Source organism: Anser anser (genome assembly GCF_964211835.1).
Source record: "Anser anser genome assembly, contig: HAP1_SCAFFOLD_95, whole genome shotgun sequence".
Classification (NCBI taxonomy): domain Eukaryota; kingdom Metazoa; phylum Chordata; class Aves; order Anseriformes; family Anatidae; genus Anser; species Anser anser.
In genome coordinates this window covers 50,673-69,336 of record NW_028153990.1, presented here as the reverse complement: position 1 = coordinate 69,336, position 18,664 = coordinate 50,673, and the positions used below count along the sequence as shown (strand labels likewise).

The window sequence follows — 18,664 nt, the reverse complement described above, 5'->3', positions numbered from 1 at the left end:
AACCTCATCCCATTGGCCTCTGCCCATCGATCCAACATGTCCAGGTCCCTCTACAGGGCCTTCCTACCCTCCAGCAAATCGACACTTCCCCCCAACTTGTTGTCATCTGCAGACTTACTGAGGGTGCACTCAATTCCCTCATCCAAATCATCAATTAAGCTGTTAAAGAGCATGGGCCCCAACACCAACCCCTGTGGAACACCACTAGTGACCAGTCACCAGCTGGATTTCACTCCGTTCACCACTACTCTCTGGGCCCGGCAGTCCGGCCAGTTTTAACCCAGCAAAGAGTGTACCTGTCCAAGCCATGGGCTGCCAACTTCTCCAGGAGAACACTATGGGAGACTGTGTTAAAGGCCTTGCTGAAGTCTAGGTGGACTGCATCAACATGATTTCCCTCATCCACCACGCAAGTCACCCAGACATAGAAGGAGATGAGGTTGGTCAGGCAGGGCCCGCCTTTCATGAACGCATGCTGACTGGGCCTCATCCCCAGGTTGTCCCACATACGTTGTGTGACTGCATTCAAGATGATCTGTTCCATCACCTTTCCTGGCGCCGAGGTGAGGCTGACAGGCCTGTAATTCTCCGGGTCCTCCTTACAAACCTTCTTGTAGATGGGCTTCACATTAGCAAATCGCCAGGCATCTGGGACCTCTCTGGATGACCATGACCACTGACAGATGATGGAAAGCGTCTGATAGGTGATGGAAAGCGGCACAAGCTTCTGGAAAGCTTGGCAACAACCTTGAAAAAAGAGCCAAGGCTTCAGACAGTGCACTGTGGAGATCCCGTTTTATTTTGCAGATGCTATGGAAGAGTCAGCTCTGACCTTCTGTTAGACACATATTTACAGAGCCTCAAGAGCAAATAGAGCAGTGTCGCTCCTCAGCAGAAGTAGGATGAAAAAGAAATATTACTCTAAGAGCATAATAAATGCAAATGATATCAAAGATAAGAAGAACAAAAATGATAATGAAAGAAGGACCAGGCCTGAGGGGAAGTACCAAGTTAAGTCATTTCTGGAAAAAGAGGGGAAATTTCTCACTATTCAGAAACATCCATGAAATCACTTTCCTCACAGCCCACTTGAGCTCCCTGCTTCTCATGCTGTAGATGAGGGGGTTCAATGTTGGAGGTATCACCGAGTACAGAACTGCCACCACCAGGTTCAGGGATGGGGAGGAGATGGAGGGGGGCTTCAGGTAAGCAAAAAAGCCAGTGCTGATAAACAGGGAGACTACAAAGAGGTGAGGGAGGCAGGTGGAGAAGGCTTTGTGCCGGCCCTGCTCAGAGGGCATCCTCAGCACAGCCCTGAAGATCTGCACGTAGGACAGTATGATGAAAACAAAACAGCCAGATGCTAAACAGACACCAACCAGAAGAAGCCAAACTTCCCTGAGGTAGGAGTCTGAGCAGGAGAGCTTGAGGATGGAGGGGATTTCGCAGAAGAACTGGTCCAGGGTATTTTGTCCACAGAGTGGCAGTGAAAATGTATTGGCAGTGAGCAGCAGAGCATAGAGAACCCCACTGCCCCAGGCAGCTGCTGCCATCTGGGCACAAGCTCTGCTGCCCAGGAGGCTCCCATAGTGCAGGGGCTTGCAGATGGCAACATAGCGGTCATAGGACATGATGGTGAGAAGACAATATTCTGCTGAAAACAAAAAGAGGAAGAAAAACACCTGTGTGGCACATCCTATGTACGAGATGGCCCTGGTGTCCCAGAGGGAATTGGCCATGGCTTTGGGGAGAGTGGTGGAGATGCAGCCCAGGTCGAGGACGGCGAGGTTGAGGAGGAAGAAGTACATGGGGCTGTGGAGGCGGTGGTCGCAGGCTACGGCGGTGAGGATGAGGCCGTTGCCCAGGAGGGCAGCCAGGTAGATGGCCAGGAAGAGCGCGAAGTGCAGAAGCTGCAGCTCCAGCGTGTCTGTTAATGCCAGGAGGAGGAACTCAGTGATGGAGCTGCTGTTGGACATTTCATGCCCCTGGGAATGTGGACCTGTTGAAGAAGGAAAATGCAGTGACAATTTAGGACAGACTTCTTTGAGTTAAACCTACTCAGTTTCTTGCAGAAACCTCTGAAACTTAGTGACACACCGTCTGCATTCCTTGTCACATCAGACGCACATTGATTAAAAGAGGGTGTTGTGGTTTAACCCTGCTGGCAGCTAAGCTCCACAGAGCCGTTTGCTCACCCTCCCCCCTTCCTCTCTGGGATAGGGGAGAGAATTAGAAAGAAATGAAAGCCTGTGAGTTGAGATAAAGACAGTTTATTAGGACAGAAAAGAAAGGAAAATAATAATTATAATGATAAAAGTACTACTAATAATCATGTTTACAAAACAAGTGATGCACGATGCAATTGGACATGTGCTGACTCTTGGTCTCAGGGCCTGTCCAAAGACAAAAGGACATGGAGAACTTTGGGCAGACTTCTCTGAGCAAATCTCTATTCTTTCAGCAACACCCCTCCTTTCTCCCACACCTCCACAGGTCTTTCTCAGCAGCAGCTTCACTCACGTCTCTTGCTGGAGCTCTTCTTTCTGCTGGCTGAGCGCTGTTTGGATCAGCAGCCTCTGCCCATGAGCTCCTTAAGACTCAGACCTGCTATGCAGCAGTGGGTACCTGGGAAAGCCGGTGACACGTTCTGAAACCTGTAGTTTTGTTCAGATTCAGTGCACCTGTAATACAGAGGGGCTGTACAGGGACACCACTGGATGTCCTTAAATCAGAGTGACCTGAACAGAGCCAGCTCTGTTCCCTGCCCTGCACACTGCAGTGCCCAGAGCCACATTGGCTAGAAGAGCTTGGGCACTTTACTGCCAGTAACACAATTCAAGAGTAGGACTCACAGTTCTGGAGTTAGAACTCTGGCATTAACTCCACTGCTGAGAGAGACTGAGGGGAACAGTAAGGGCAGGATGGATGGGAGAGGAAACACAGAGAAATGCCCCAGTGTTCCTCCTGAGGGAGGAAGGAAATGGAGGGAGACATGGGCAGCTGGGGGGGGTTCTCTTCTGAGGGTCCTCCTGCCAAGGGGAAAACACAGCCTGAGGTCCCATGGATGTGGGGGCAGAGGCTTTGCTGAATGGGAGCAGACACCATGTGGTTGGTCAGGGGAAGGTGCCTGCATGGCAGGGATGGTAGAGAGGTGCTCAAATTCCCCCTGCCACAGAGTTTCTGGGAGCAGCTCCAGCTCACTCCCTGCCCATGGCTCTGCTGCCTGCAGCTGTCCCTGCCTGCAGCTGGGTCTCTGTCCCCACGCCTCCTGCCTGCAGGTCACAGCCCCCATCCCACCCGCTGGGTGCTCAGCTCTGCCCTGTAGACACCTCCTGGCAGCAGGGCTCTGCCCAGGGGCAGCTCGCTGGGGTCACGTCCTAGAGACCAGGTCACACAGACCCTGCTGGCACTGCACGTGTGGTGGTGGAGCTTTCTATGGGCTGAGGGGCAGGCAAGGGACTTGTTGGGGGTCCTTGTAACCCTCAGTGGTATGGCTTAGGAGTGTCAGCCTCATCTTGGAAATTATAGTATCTCTTTTTATTCCCACAGAGCCAAAGAAGACAAAACTGAAAGCTCAGGAGGCTCAGAAAAGCTGAGACTGAATCTGAAATCCCTTGCCTTGACCCAGCTCTTGCAAAGTCCCTTGGATACACCCTGGTGGTGCTGTGGATCTGTGAGCAGGCTGCCCCAGGCTGCAGCCTCCCACCAGCAGCAGGACCCTGCCCTGCCGGGGGGGCTCCTGCCACCCGCAGCTTCTCCCCGCAGCGCCCTGGGCAGCTCCCCGGGCAGGCTGAGTGCTGAGCCTGGCAGGCGGCAGAGGCCCTGCCCCGGCACACAGCCCCTGGGGCACAGCAGGGACCCTGCTCTGCACCACAGCCCTGGGCACCCCTGCCTGCACCCGCGGCTTCTCCTTCCTCCAGGAGCTGCGGCTGCATTGCCCTCCAGCCAGAGACTTACCGGGGTCAGGGCTGGCAAGTGTTCTCCCCCAGCGAGCTCTGTGCATCCTGCCACTTCTGCCTGCCTTTACCCACTCTGTCTCTGCAGGCAGTGTCCCCAGCCCTGCTGCGCTGGGCAGAGGAGCTGCTCCTGGGCAGAGCTGGCTCTCTGCAGCGCTGCCCGCTTGCCAGGAGCTCCCCTTGGGCCCAGGAGCCCGGCCCAGCTCAGCAGCACAGGCCCAGCCCAAGGCCTCCCTTGCTCTGCCCCCCACCAGGCTCCCTGCCCATGGCCCTGGGGCTGCAGGGGAACCTGCTGGGAAACAGCCTCAAGGAATCCCTGGGCTTCCCTCCCTCCCCTGGGCATACACACTTTTTCACACCAGGGTCATTTCTCCTTACAGAAAACCAATTAAGTGTAACAATCTCATCTTCTTGTCCCAGTATCAGTTAGGACATGAAGTCATGGTCAGGGACTGATCTCCTTCATCCCCACTTGAGGAAGGAATTCAGCAGAGTCAGTCGAGTCATCTCATGCTGCTTGTTATTCCTGGGGTTGGAAGGGGTCTCAGCTCCCTCCCATGTCTGCCACAGACCCGCAGGAGCTGGGATTCCTCTGGCCTCAGTTCAGGTGTCCACAACATAGGCAGCTTAATGCGAATTACTGAGCCACGATAGCTCCTTAGTGGAGATGGAGGACAGGCAGGAGCTGTTCAGATGCAAACATCTGGTGAAATTTGTGGTTGATTCCCTGGGAGTGTGGTGGAGGCATATGTCCTTTGGGTAAATGAAACGGCAGCAGATGCCACATGTAGGACAACTGAACCTGTCCCTTCTCCTTATGTGCAGGGCAGCCTGCAGAGGCTGTCAGCAGAGCAAAAGGAGTCATGTGTCACAGGGAGAGCTAAACCATTTTCTTCATTTTCTACATGCCCCATGGCTGTAATGGCTGTTGTGTCTCAGACATCTCCACAGAGCCTCAGCTCTCACCAGCAAGGTCTCCCTGCCCTTTGTGCCTTGAGGCAGGACTCTGCAGGGGTACAAGAGGTGGGTGGGGACAAAATCAGTGGTTACTTTGCAAACTACACCCTTAACAGTTCATGGGACCTTAGGCCCTGCATCCACGGGTACAGGGAGAGTGTTCTGGCCTGGAGGTACTGGTTCCTTATGATCCCAGGAAGGGATCGGACAGCAGCATTCAGATACTGTAAGGGATCATTTAACTGCTCTTAGAGCTAAGACTGTAAGGAGAGAAGACTATAGATGACCTACTGAATCTGGTGTGACTTCATTCTAGACTCAGTACTCCACTGTTAGTTGCAGCTCTCCATTAGACATTTGCACTGACCCTATGGGATTATTAAAGGGTGAACAAATTTTGCTGATCAGTCCTTGGCTCTCCAGTTGATGAATCAGCATATATATGGTAATCAGGGAGTCTCGGATAGTGCCATATTGCCAGTGGTGCACCATTTGGGTAGCTACTGGCACTTCGACCCTGAGCAACCCCACAACTGAAGGATCCTGTGAGGTACTGGGCAAGGCAGAAAACTGTTTAATGTGCATAAATCACCATAAATCACCTCCAGCATGGCCAATTCCATCAGATACGGGCTGCCTCTCTCCCTGGTGGTCCATTTGCCTGGGTGACATGCAACATCTTCCTTGAAGGGATACCTTTCCTTTACACCTGACAGGAGTTGCCTCAAGAGAGTGAGGGTTTGTGCCCCCTTTCCAACTGCTTTGTCAATGCCCCCTTCCCTGGGGAGGGATCCCAGCTGCTTGGCTTCCCTGCCCTCTAATTCCAGGCTACTGGCCCTGTTATCCCAGTATCAGATCAGACAGGTGACAATGTGCTGGCCTAGATGATGGCTGAAATCTTTTCGCACATCTCACAGCTCCCCAAGGAACAGTGATCAGGTGCTTACTGATGATTTTATGTTATCTCACTCTTCATCCACCTGTTCCTCTGATGGCCCTGCTTGGGAGTAGCCTGCCTCATCTTCTTCTTCCTCCTTCCCTGTATGAGTAGGAGTTTCTTTCCTTGCTAAACAAGCTGATATTGTTTTTTTCTCACGTATACGTATGACTGATACAGGCACAGTTTGGTTCTGTGGCCCAGTCACAGGGATTGGAGTTGTGTAGATTGCAACTCAGTAAGCAAAGGCCAAGCCCCAGCACTTTGCAGTTATTTCTGTCTCTTTGGAATTGCCAGGGTGATGACAGTCCTTTTTCAAGCATTCTGTGATTATTTTTTAGGATTCTGCACTTGTTCATAGGTGAAGTAACAAAGCATTTCAGGTGTCTACAGTTCTAGGTGCCCGCCCATATCCTCCCACATTCCCTGCCACTCACAATTATCCTGCCTCAAGGCACATCCCTGTGTGGCATTCTAGAAATAGATTACCCTAACCTTAAAGAAAACCTGAAACACATTCAGGAGAAATAAGAATAAGAAGAACTTGGTTTGAACATCCCAAGGATATTCAGAGTTTTGAAGAGCTATTGTTACTAGCCTGGAGGAGAAAGGGGGAGGTGAAGGAGAAAGGGAAAGGGAAGAAGTGGGGAGAAGAAGTGTCCCCCCTCATCCCTCCCATAGATTGGCTCCCCGAGGAGAAAAGGTAACGACTGTTAATTATGAACAGTTTCCGAGAGAAGGTTCCTCAAATATGGAGGTGACAGCAATGCTGAGTACAACTACCAGATTAGTCTCATGACCAGCAATTTTAGCATAACATAAGGCAGCGTTAGCCTATAGAGTAAACTGATAACCATAAACCAGCCCCCAGAAAGGATAAACAGCACAACAGGGAACACACACAGTATGTAATGTGCTATCCAACACAATTCTGAGGCCAAACACAACTACTACACCGAGGTTAAATATATATATATATCTCCGCATTGTGGTCAGCAACTATGACTTGGATATAATGCTTGTAACAGTTTTATTGTAACACAATGTGGTCATATCTGTCATTATCTCAATCCTTTGCGCCCCACGCAGGATCCAATCGGGAAGGAGGGCATCCCATGGGAGGGACACAGGGGCAGAGATTGACCATCAAGGAGTGGTGGAGACAAGTGTCATGGACTGATGGCAATCCCCATTCCCCTGCCGCACTCAGGGGAAAGGGGTAGAAGACGGTCGATGGAGGGAATGGTGTTTTTAGTTTGCTTGTAATTCATCACGGTTGTAGTCCACCGGTAATACGCAATAAATTATATTAATCTGCCTATGCTAAATCTGTCTTGCCCGTGATGATAATTGGTGCCCATGATGGTATTTGGTGGCTGACCTCATGTTCTACCTCAACCCTTGAGCTCTTTTCATCATACTTTCTCCTTTTTCCTTTAGGTGGAGAAGTGAAAGAGCAGTTGCCGTGGAGTTCACCTGTGTAGCCAGATAAAACCACCACAGTAGGGATATGGGAAGGGATCAGCACCAGGGTTGTGCCCATCCAGGGATGGCATCTCAGCATCCACGATATGCTGTGCCAGCCTGGCTGCACAGCAGGGAATGAAGAGAGGTTCCCCTGAAGGAGAGCAGTAGAAGAGGAAGGCTTGATTTCCAACACAGGCATTTCTGGCACATTCCTGAGACAGCTGTGGGAGCTGCAGGCCACACCAGTCTTTGGGACACAGGACGTCTTTCCTCCAAGACCAGACCAGATCCCAAAGAGGCACCAGCTCCCAGGGAAACCTGGCCCTGGACTGTCCCCCATCACAAGGAGGAGGCTGAGCCATGGCCAGAGGAGCCCTGAGGCTCAGGACAGCCCTAGCATCAGGACCCAGGAGTCTTGGCTGCCACATTGTCCCCTGAGCCCAGCGGGACCCACAGGCAGGGCTCTCATAGCTTTCACCTGCCCGGTTCAGCCCCCCCCCCCCCCCCCCCCCCCATCCCCTCCCATCCTAGGACTTGCAGCTTGGGACAGCTGACAGCCCCTCGGCCACCCCTTGGGAAGGGGCTCCTGACACCCTCACCTTTGGGGGAGAGCTGCAGGAGCACTGGGAACATGGAAGTCAGGTCGGAGGTGATGGTCACCCTCCAGCAGCCGTCCATCTCGCTTGCTGCTGGCCCTCAGCTCAGGACAAGGGATGCCCGCCCTGGCTCCTCAACCACAGCTCCTCTGCAAGGTGCCCCTGCTCCTCCGCCCGTCAGCGAGGGTCGCCCAGTGCAACCTTGCTGCCTGCTGCCCCCACTCCTGGCCACAGGACAGCGGTGGGGAGCACCCAAGCAGTGCCCAGCAGGGACCAGGCCTTGCAGGGAAGTGCCGGCACTGCCGCTGCTCCAGTGACGATATCCTGGTGATGCAGTGCATCCCCCTGTGACATCAGCATGTGTCATCTGAAGGCTTATGATATCTCAAGCATGGAGACAGCACAGCTCAAGAGAGAGACAAGAGATTTCCCTTCTTGTCCTGAGAAACCGTTACCTCTCTTCTGCCCAGCTCTTTTCCAGCATTTCCTGACAAATCCACCAGGAACATCTGCAAATGGTGACAAAGGCCATTGGGTATAGGAAGTGGAGCGCTGGAGAAGTCACTGCTGTGTTCCTGCACCAACACGCCTCTGCTCTTGGGAGCCCTCCCAGGAGGCTTGGGTTTGAGGCTTGTCCTGGGCCTGGGCTTTTTTCTCAAAAGATGGGAGTGAAGGCACCTGGGATGGAGCATCCCCTCAGTGTGCCTTAACTCCTCTTCACTGCAGTTCGCTCACTTGGAGAAGTAGGATGTGTTATATGGAGGGAATTGCAGCACTCGCCAGGATCCTCCTTCTGGGAAAGCCCATGGGGCTCTGTACTTTGAGATGGCCTCAGCACCATCCCCTGGTCTGCCATGCAGGAGGCAGAGGTGGTACACGAGGGAATGGCAAACATACCCTCAGCACATCATTGTGAGGGAGAGGAGTATGGCAGCACTACAGATGGAGAGGAGAGTGGGGAAAATGGTCTGTGACAGACGTGGTGCACTCCTCAAGGCTGCTACCCGTTGGCCATGGCCATGAGCCTCTAGGAGAAGGCGCCCATGAAGAGGTTGAGGTGGAGAGGCGGCCTGCCCCTTGCAGCCGGGCTGCCAGATCTGCCTGTAGGAGACCACTTGTGTCTTTGTGTCCACAATGAAGTAGGAACCCATCCTGATTTAGGATCTACTCTGGGTTCTCTCTCAGAACTTGACCAAGTCTCTCATTTCAGGAGACCTGATGCATACTGAAGGCAGGACTACTGCCCCTGACTGTACTGCACACAGATGTACCTGGTCCCGTGTCAGCTGCACCATGTCAAGTGGGCTGCAGGGAAAGACAAGAGTGAGAATGTGCAGTGCTGGATGTAGGGCTGGGCCCCGAAACCTCATCTCTTTCCATGTGCTGAAAAGCAGCTGGACTACAACATGCATTTGGCAAGAGGAGTGTCAAGACACAAGTTTTCCTGTTTGCAAGTCCCAGATCCCGGTGAATATCACCTAGGTTGGCCCATCTGGCAGCTGTGCACAGAAGCTGTCTCCAAGAAGCCACAGAAACCATCAGGAATGTTTACACCCAGCAGTGTCCCTTTCCTGTGACCGTCCGAGTGATTAAAGGCCCCCAGGGAGACGTGGAGTCAGTGAACTCAACTTACTTCAATGGCTTCCATAAGACTTTGTCCCCTTCTTCAGCCTGACTGCAGCCATTTACCTCCTGCCATGCTGTCGCCCTGACTGACTCACATTTTGACCCTCACCCACAAGGATCCTCCCAGTCTGCTGCCCAATCCATAGAAGAGATCGATGCATCCAGGCAGCTTCTTTCATGCTGAGGGCAAACCTCTGTTGATCGTCCCCGCTTGTCTCTTCTGAAGAATCTGCACCCATCTAGCACGACCACACTGTCACCCTGACTGGCTCTCCTCTGACCTTCACCCACAAGGGCACCCCCAACCTGCTGCCCATCCCATAGAGGAGTGGCTCCTTCAAATGGAGGACAATACCCTGTTATTCATCCCCCCATCCATATGTCCCTATCCAGCACAGCGCCCCAAGCTGAGGGACCTGTCCCCCAGCACCTCATCAGCTCTTCTATCAATGTCACAGCCCTGTGACAGGAGATTGGGATCCATCTCCTCCTGCCTGTGCCCCAGGCTGAGGGCATTGTGCCACATCTGGACTGTGTGTCCTGCTTGTAAACAGGACAAAGAAACAGAATAAAGAAAGACGATTTATAGCCTAAAAGGAGAAATGATCCTGCTGTCAAGAAGTGGACATGAGCCCTGCCTGCCCTCCTGCCTGCCCCGTGCAGTCAGGTGGCTGTAGCAGAGGGGACCCACAGCCAGCCCCTCGATGGGGCTCTGCCAGCCCCTCGCCCTCCCCTCTGCAGTGACGTCATTTCTGCCCAGGGGCTCTCTGATGCGCGGGATGATGTCACAGTGCCTGCCGGCCAGCCCTTCTGAGGGCCAGTCAGGCTGCTGCAGTGGCAGTGACCTCACTCCAGCCCCCTCCCCACGGCCTGCCTCTCCCCTTCCCCTCTCCCCTCTCTGGACACCAGGGACAAAAGTCGGTGTCACGCAGCAGCTTTGCAGTGGTGGCCTCCGTGGTGGTGTTGCCAGGGAGGACATCTGCCCCTGAGCCAAAAGGACCTACTACTGCCAAGATGCATTTGGTGTTTCAAGCTGTCAGTGGCAGAGGTCTTGCAAAGTCTTTCTGCAGTTGTGCCCAGGGACCTTCACTCCATGGGTCCTGGGCTGGGGCTTTCACTTCAGCTGAACCTGTGTCAGTCGTGACACAAGAAAGATACCTCTTACAGCTGTGCTCTGCATCCTCCTTCGTCCTAGGGCACCACTCGGTGTCCTTCGCTCTGCTCACAGTGTTTGTCTTAGCTCAGGGATGAACCAGATTAGATCTGCTTGACTCTTCTGAGGCCCTATCCAAGGCCTCCTGCCTGTTGCACCTACAGCACAAGAACCATTACTTTCCCTTACTGTGCAGATTGACCTAATGGGTCTGTTCATATTAATCCCTTTTAATTTCCCTAGTTGGAAGGGGACATATTCCCAGACTGGGGCAGGCTGCTGGGCTCTGCCACAGCCAGTCAAAGTCACCCACTCTTGAGTCTTTCAGCCTGAGTTTATCACACATGGTCCAACACGAGTTTCTCGGCATCTCAATGGCTGTTTCAAGTGTAGTTAACTCCAGGAATTTACGGGTAAGTGTGCCAGTGTGAGAAACATAGTTGTGGTTTTGCAATAGAAGGGGAAGGTCCCACTGTCCCAAATTAAGGAGGAGAGCTAAGAAAAACAGGACAAGAAGTGCGAAGTCAGTAAAAAGAAAAATCATGAACCTCTAGTCATGAGAGAATAAGGAAAAAAAAAAAAAGGAAAAGGAGAAATTACCAGTTGGTCAAAAAAAATGTACATATATGGCATAGAAGGGCATCGAGTAGGCTGTGAACCTGCAGTACTCAGCCAATGAGGACACGGGGGAAATCAGGTCATAGAATCATAGAAACACGGGGTTGGAAAGGACCTACAAGATCATCTAGTCCAAATGTCCTCTTATCACCAATACTACCCACTAAGCTGCTAAATCATATAACATAGCACCTCATCCAGGTGCTTCTTGAACACCGCAAGGGACAGTGACTCCTCCACCTCCCTGGGCAGGCCGTTCCAGTGCCTGACCACTCTTTGAGAGAAAAAGTTTTTCCTGATATCTAATCTAAATCTCCCCAGGCGCAACTCATGGACATTTCCTCGAGTCCTATCATTAGTTATCTGGGAGAAAAGGCCGACCCCCTCGTCATCACAACTTCCCTTCAGGAAGCCTTGGAGTGCAAAAGTGTAGGTGTCGGGTAATAGGGAATACAAGGTTATGATAAACTTTTACTGTGCACTTCTGCTTGCAGGACGCCCGCCATTGCAATCGCGAATAAAATAGCTTTGCAGAAGATCCTGTCTGAAGAAAATTATTGAGATTTTTCTCACAGCCAGGATGCGTGGTGCCAGCACACAGGAATCCCTCGCACAACCTACAGACTTGTCCAGGCCATAGTCTCGAGTTCCAATTGGATTTAACTCCATTCACCACAACCCTTTGGGCCCAGACACACAGCCATTTTTTTTACCCAGCAAAGCTCACGCCCATCCAAGACATGAGAAGCCAGTTTCTCCAGGAGAATGCTCTGGGAAGCAGAGTCAAAAGCTTTACTAAACCCTAGGTAAACAACATCCTCAGTCTTTCCCTCATCCACCAAGTGCATCGCATTGTCATAGAAAGAGATCAGGTTCATCAAGCAGGAGCTGCCTTTCATAAATCCATGCTGACTGATACCAATCACCTGGTTGTCCTGTATGTGTTGAATGATGGCACTCAAGATAATCTGCATCATAATGTTCCCCGGCACCAATGTAAGACTGACAGGCCTGTAGCTCCATGGGTCCTCCTTTTGGCCTTTCCTGTAGATGGGCATCACATTTGCTAGCCGACAGTAAGCTGTGACCTCCCCTGGCAGCCAGGACTGCTGATAAATGACGGAAAGTGGCTTGGTAAGTACTTCTGCCAGCTCCTTCAATACTCTTGGGTGGGTCCCCTCTAGCCCCATAGACTTCTGTATGACTAAGCGGAGTAGCAGGTTGCTAACCATTTCCTCTTGGATTAGGAGGGCTTCATTCTGCTTTCTGTCCCTACCTACCAGCTCAGGAGGCTAGGTACCCAGAGAACAACTGGGCTTCATACTAAAGACTGAGGCAAAGAAGGCATTAAGTACCTCTGCCTTTTCCTCATCTCTTGTCACTATGTTTCCCCCCATACAATTAAGGATGGAGATTCTCCTTAGTCCTCCTTTTGTTGCTAAGGCATTTATAAAGACATTTTTTATTCTCTTGCATGGCAGTAGCCAGACTGAGTTCCAGCTGGGCTTTGGCCCTTCTAATTTTCTCCCTGCACAGCCTCACAACATCTTTGTAGTTCTCCTGAGTGTCCTGCTCCTTCTTCCAAAGGTCATAAACTCTCTTTTCCTTACTGAGCCCTATCCAAACCTCTCTGTTCTGCCAGGCCAACCTTCTCCACTGGCTCATCTTTTGGGACATGGGAATGGCTTTTTCCTGTGCCTTTAGGATTTCCTTCTTGAAGAGTGTCCAGCCTTCCTGGACTCCTTTGCCTTTCACAACTGCCTCCTAAGGGACTCTGCCAACCAAGCTCTTTAACAGGCCAAAGTCAGCCCTCTTGAAGTCCAGGGCGGCAATTATGCTAACCCCGCTCCTTACCTCTCCAAAAATCAAAAACTCTATTAATTCGTGATCGTTATGCCCAAGATGGCCTCCAACCTTCACATTCCCCCCAAGGCCTTCTCTGTTCACAATCAAAAGGTCCAGCCGGGCACGTTCCCTGGTTGGCTCACTCAGCAGCTTTGTCAGGAAGTTATCTTCCACCCACTCCAGAGACCTGCTAGACTGATTCCTCTCTGCTGTGTTGTCTTTCCAGAAGACATCTGGGAAGTTGAAGTCTCCCACCAAACTGTATTTTCAGTAACCAAGTCAGTATCAGCCAGTGTGTGAGTGGCTCTAGGACACTGGACACACTCCAGGTATTCCAGACTTTGATTCAATAACCTGCAGTGCTCTAGGACAGAAGTCACTGAGCACAAGCCAACATGTCAAAGCTCTTTTGTGTTTGTATAAAGCATTCCCATACTTCAAACTCACCTCTAGAAGAGTCCGAAACACTCCAGGCACCCACAATTGACATAAGCAATGGCAGCATTACTGCAGGCTGTTGCAAGGAGTCCCAGAAGTGCCTTTCTGTGATGATCAGCTCTGGAGAAGGCCTTGGGTTGCTTAGCTTGGATGGAATGCCAGTGGATATTGGAAAGCAAGAGAACCAAGGCCTTGCACATCTCTGGGCCCCAAGGGCAGATGCCACTCACAGACATTGCCTGGGTGACATGTGGCAGAGATAGCACCTGCTGAGAGGCAAAACCCCTCTCTCAACAGTAGGGATGAGGAACAAAGCCTTCATCCCATTTGGCTGATCTCACAGTGATACCCAGGCACAAAGCTGCCAGGCAGTCACCATGACTGTGGCAGTGTGCTGCTCTGTCAAGTAACTAGTAACATTTCATGAGAATTCAGCCCTAGTGCTTCTTCTGCAACTAAATGTTGCTTTTCTAACCCTGTCAGGCTTCTCATGCATACCACCTTTTCTTTGTGGTGTCTCCTTCCTAGGGAGGAATAACACCAAGCACCTGTACAGGCTGAGTAGAGGGGGAGGATCACCTCCCTTGGCGTGCTGGCAACACCCTTCCGAATGCACCCCAGGATCCCGTTGGCCTTCTTGGCTACAAGGGCACAGTGCTGACTCATGCTCAGCCTGCTGTCCACCAGGACTCCCAGGTCCTTCTTTGCAGAGCTGCTTTCCAGCAGGTCATTCCCAGCCTGTACTGGTGCTGGGGTTTATTCCACCCTAGGAAGGAGACAGGACCCTGCACTTGCCCTTGTTGAACTTCGTGGGGTTCCTCTCAGCCTATCTCTCCAGCCTGTTGAGGTCCCTCTGTGGTATCAGCCACTCCTCCCAGCTTTGTGTCATCGGCAAAGTTTGTGAGGGTGCAGTCTATTACATCATTGACTTCACTGATGAGTAAGTTGAACAACAGAGAGGAACTTTGGCATGTCCTGCAGCCCTGCACACCCTGGCAGGGCAATTCCTGCTGCAGAAATAAGTCAGCACGATGCTTAGAGAAGGCCAGTCAGTGTTTGCTTTGTCTGCTTCCAAGTGTGTTCCCCAGGAGGGACCCTGCTGCCTTCCAGGAGCTGTGAGCCCAGGAGCCCCAGGGCCATGGGCAGGGAGCCTGGTGGGGGGCAGAGCAAGGGAGGCCTTGGGCTGGGCCTGTGCTGCTGAGCTGGGCCGGGCTCCTGGGCCCAAGGGGAGCTCCTGGCAAGCGGGCAGCGCTGCAGAGAGCCAGCTCTGCCCAGGAGCAGCTCCTCTGCCCAGCGCAGCAGGGCTGGGGGCACTGCCTGCAGAGACAGAGTGGGTAAAGGCAGGCAGAAGTGGCAGGATGCACAGAGCTCGCTGGGGGAGAACACTTGCCAGCCCTGACCCCGGTAAGTCTCTGGCTGGAGGGCAATGCAGCCGCAGCTCTGCCCGGGGAGCTGCCCAGGGTGCTGCGGGGAGGCTGCTGCATGGGACAGCCTGCTCACAGCTCCAAAGCACCCAGTATCATTTCCCAGGCATTTTTTTTTTTTTCACAAGAATGATCAAAGAAGGGATTTTCTGCCCTCTTTTTAGTTACCTACTCTACTGGACAGGGAGGGGAATTAAGGAGACACGGAAAAGGAGCTGTCCAGCGTGAGCACATTGCTGAGACTCCTGAGCTGTTAACTTTGATGATCAGTGGGTTTGTGAGCAGCCCCAAAACTGCCTTCAGCCTCTCCTCTTCCTATCGAAAGCTACAGCATCAACTTTGCTGAACCCAGCAGGGCTTTCTGACAGGTCCTTTTCCACCTACAAAGACACACATCCAGCTAGCCACTGTCCTGTATACAGGTAGGTTTCTGAAGGGCAAAGATTACTGCATAGAGTTTGGGGTGGTGTGAGAAAAACCCAATAATTTTCTCGGACAGGATTTTCTGTGAAGCTATTTTATTCGTGATTGCAATGGCGAGTGTCCTGCAGGCAGGAGCGCCCAGCAAAAGTATATCATAACCCCATATTTCCTATTACCCAACACTTGATTCCTGCCGTTTCCTCATTGGCTGAGTACAAGTTCACAAACTATTCGATGCTTATTACTATACCATATATGTAGAATTTGATTTGACCAGCTGTTAATTTCTCCTTTTCCTTTTTTATTTCCTTCTTCTCTCATGACTAGAGGGCGCATGATTTTTTGTTTTTACTGATTCTGCACTGCTCGTCCTGTTTTTCTTAGCTATCCTTGTTTTGAGAGAATGGGGCCTTTCCTTTATCTGTGTATCATACTCCCCACTTCCATGTCACTGTCATGCCTGCACAATCACTTTTGAATATGCAAGGTTAGTGGAATTTTCCACTGCAAAAACACATTCTACTGCAAAAACACAAGACTCTTTCTCACACTGCGGTTGTGAGCAGAAACAGGAAGAAGACGTGAGACAGGGAAAGAGCTCCTGGAAGTAAAAGCTTCAGGGATATGATCGAGGAATGAGTGGAAGGTAAATCAGAAATCTTGTCGGAGGGAGAATTCATCACAAAACTCCATATTTTTTCATTCAGTGCAGACCGCTTCCTCTGTGCAAGCCCCCTTGCCTCCTGTCCCGCTAAGAAAAGCCTCTGCCCTCACAGCCTTTAGAGCTGTGAGCTGCCCTGCAGGATGCAAATCTTTCCCATCGTCTGCTTGCATGATCTAGAAGCCTTGTGTAGTGGAGGAGATGCTACACGCAAGGACATGCTGTTGCGCTGGAGAAATGGATGTTAGGTGTCCTTGGCTAGAGGTGTGGTGCTGAAACCTTGCTCAGGTACCTTCAAAAGGGCTGGGCACTGAGGGATTGGCAGTGGCCTCCTCTGCTCTCAGCAGAGTCTGGCTTCTTTTCAAGTGTAATATGAATGTTATTGCCCTTGGTGCCCAAAATCTGCAAGTGCCGGGCAGCTGGGAACAAGCCCAGCCAGCTCCCTTCACTCTGCACCAAGCCACAGTGAATCCCTTTGCCTCTCAGGTCTCACAGCCATTCACTCTGAGTTAAGCAGAAAATCTCAGGATTTCTGACTTCAGAGGACACTGTTGGGGCATGATGAAGGGGATGAGGGTGTGTAGAATAAAAGTGGCCCTAAAGCACTTTTCTGCCAACTACATTCTGTAGCTCTGGCAATGCAGATGCAGACATGCCCTTCTGGGTAAGAAATGATTTCATTTGACAAAATCTGAAAATAAAACCTTGTCCTGCTGCCATGGTCCTGTACACTCACTGCGCTGGGTCAGGACTGATTCCCTTGAGAGCCCGGGAGCAGAGGCCCTTGCTCCTCATTGCACACTGAACCTTAAAAACTGAAGCTCATGTCATGGAGCTGAATGAAAGATTCCAGTAGAGAAAGAAAAAGCATGGCAGTATGGCTGGGGGAATGGCATAGGTTTCACTCAGAAAAGCCTGTCCTAACATATCATTGTCTTTCCCTTCCTGTGCAGATCCCCATACCTAGAGGCAGCACATGTCCAACAGCAGCTCCATCACCGAGTTCCTCCTGCTGGCATTCGCAGACACGCGGGAGCTGCAGCTCCTGCACTTCGCGCTCTTCCTGGCCATCTACCTGGCTGCCCTCCTGGGCAACAGCCTCATCCTCACCGCCGTAGCCTGCGACCACCGCCTCCACACCCCCATGTACTTCTTCCTCCTCAACCTCGCCCTCCTCGACCTGGGCTGCATCTCCACCACTCTCCCCAAAGCCATGGCCAATTCCCTCTGGGACACCAGGGCCATCTCCTATCAAGGATGTGCTGCACAGGTCTTTCTGATTGTCTTCTTGTTTTCAGCAGAGTATTCTCTTCTCACCATTATGTCCTACGACCGCTACGTTGCCATCTGCAAGCCCCTGCACTACGGGAGCCTCCTGGGCGGCAGAGCTTGTGCCCAGATGGCAGCAGCTGCCTGGGGCAGTGGGGTTCTCTATGCTCTGCTGCACACTGCCAATACATTTTCCCTGCCCCTCTGCCAAGGCAATGCTATTGACCAGTTCTTCTGTGAAATCCCCCAGATCCTCAAGCTCTCCTGCACTAACTCCTACTTCAGGGAAGCTGGGCTTCTCACATTCAGTAGTGTTCTGTTCTTGGGGTGTTTTGCTTCCATTGTGCTCTCCTATTTGCAGATCTTTAGGGCCGTGCTGAGGATGCCCTCTGAGCAGGGGCGGCACAAAGCCTTTTCCACGTGCCTCCCTCACCTGTTTGTGGTCTTTCTGTTTCTCAGCACTGGCATGTTTGCCTACCTGAAGCCCCCCTCCCTCTCCTCTCCATCCCTGGATCTGGTGGTGGCAGTTCTGTACTCAGTGGTGCCCCCGATATTCAATCCTTTCATCTACAGCATGAGAAACAAGGAGCTCAAGCGTGCTATCAGGAAAGTGATTACTTGGATTTTTCTTAAGATTGATACATTTCTCCTCTTTCTCCACAAGTGACTTCCTTTGTTTTCCCTTGGAGGCTTGGTACTTACTTTCATTACCATGATGTTATATTTATCTTCAGTGTCATTTCCATGTATTACTTTTGTAGAAAGAAGTATTTTATTCACCCCACTTCTCCCGAGGTATGAAATTGCTATTTTTTTTTTTCTCTGGACATTTTTTGTCTACCTGGATGCCAGTACTCTCTCTTAGCATCTGCTTAATAAAATGGAATCTCCCCAGTGCACTGCCTGAAATCCTGTCTCTTCTTTCAAAGATGTTGCCAATAACATGGCTGAGCAGTGTGGTGGTTTCACATAGATGGGCAGCTGAAGTCCTCCACACTGCTCTTTCACCCCCCTCTAAAGGAAAAGCTGGAGAAAAAAGAGTGGAAAAGGACTCCAGGGTTGATTTAAGGGAGAGGCAGATGACTGATATATTTCAGTCATGGTCTTAACAGACTTTGTAGAGAGATTCAGGTAAGTTATTGAGCATTACTAACAGACGAGAGCAGTGAGAAACTAAAGGCTTAAAAACACCTTCACCCCCGTCCACCGTCTTCTACCTCCTCCCCCCAGTGGTGCAGCGGAACGGGGAATGGGGGCTGCAGTCAGTCTATAACACTTTGTCTCTGCCGCTCCT

At 51.5% G+C, this 18,664-nt stretch overlaps 2 protein-coding genes across 2 annotated transcripts; one reads left to right on the top strand and one right to left on the bottom strand.

Annotated features, from left to right (window-relative positions):
* Positions 1-1,011: 1,011 nt before the first annotated feature.
* LOC310891009 (olfactory receptor 14A16-like) lies at positions 1,012-2,485 on the bottom strand. Its single transcript, XM_083853316.1, has one exon. The coding sequence runs from the start codon at positions 1,974-1,976 to the stop codon at positions 1,017-1,019; it is 960 nt and encodes a 319-aa protein (XP_083709442.1). The 5' UTR covers positions 1,977-2,485; the 3' UTR covers positions 1,012-1,016.
* Positions 2,486-16,936: 14,451 nt separating this feature from the next.
* LOC310891028 (olfactory receptor 14A16-like) lies at positions 16,937-18,192 on the top strand. The gene has a single exon (XM_083853331.1). The coding sequence runs from the start codon at positions 17,078-17,080 to the stop codon at positions 18,035-18,037; it is 960 nt and encodes a 319-aa protein (XP_083709457.1). The 5' UTR covers positions 16,937-17,077; the 3' UTR covers positions 18,038-18,192.
* The last annotated feature ends 472 nt before the right edge of the window (positions 18,193-18,664 follow it).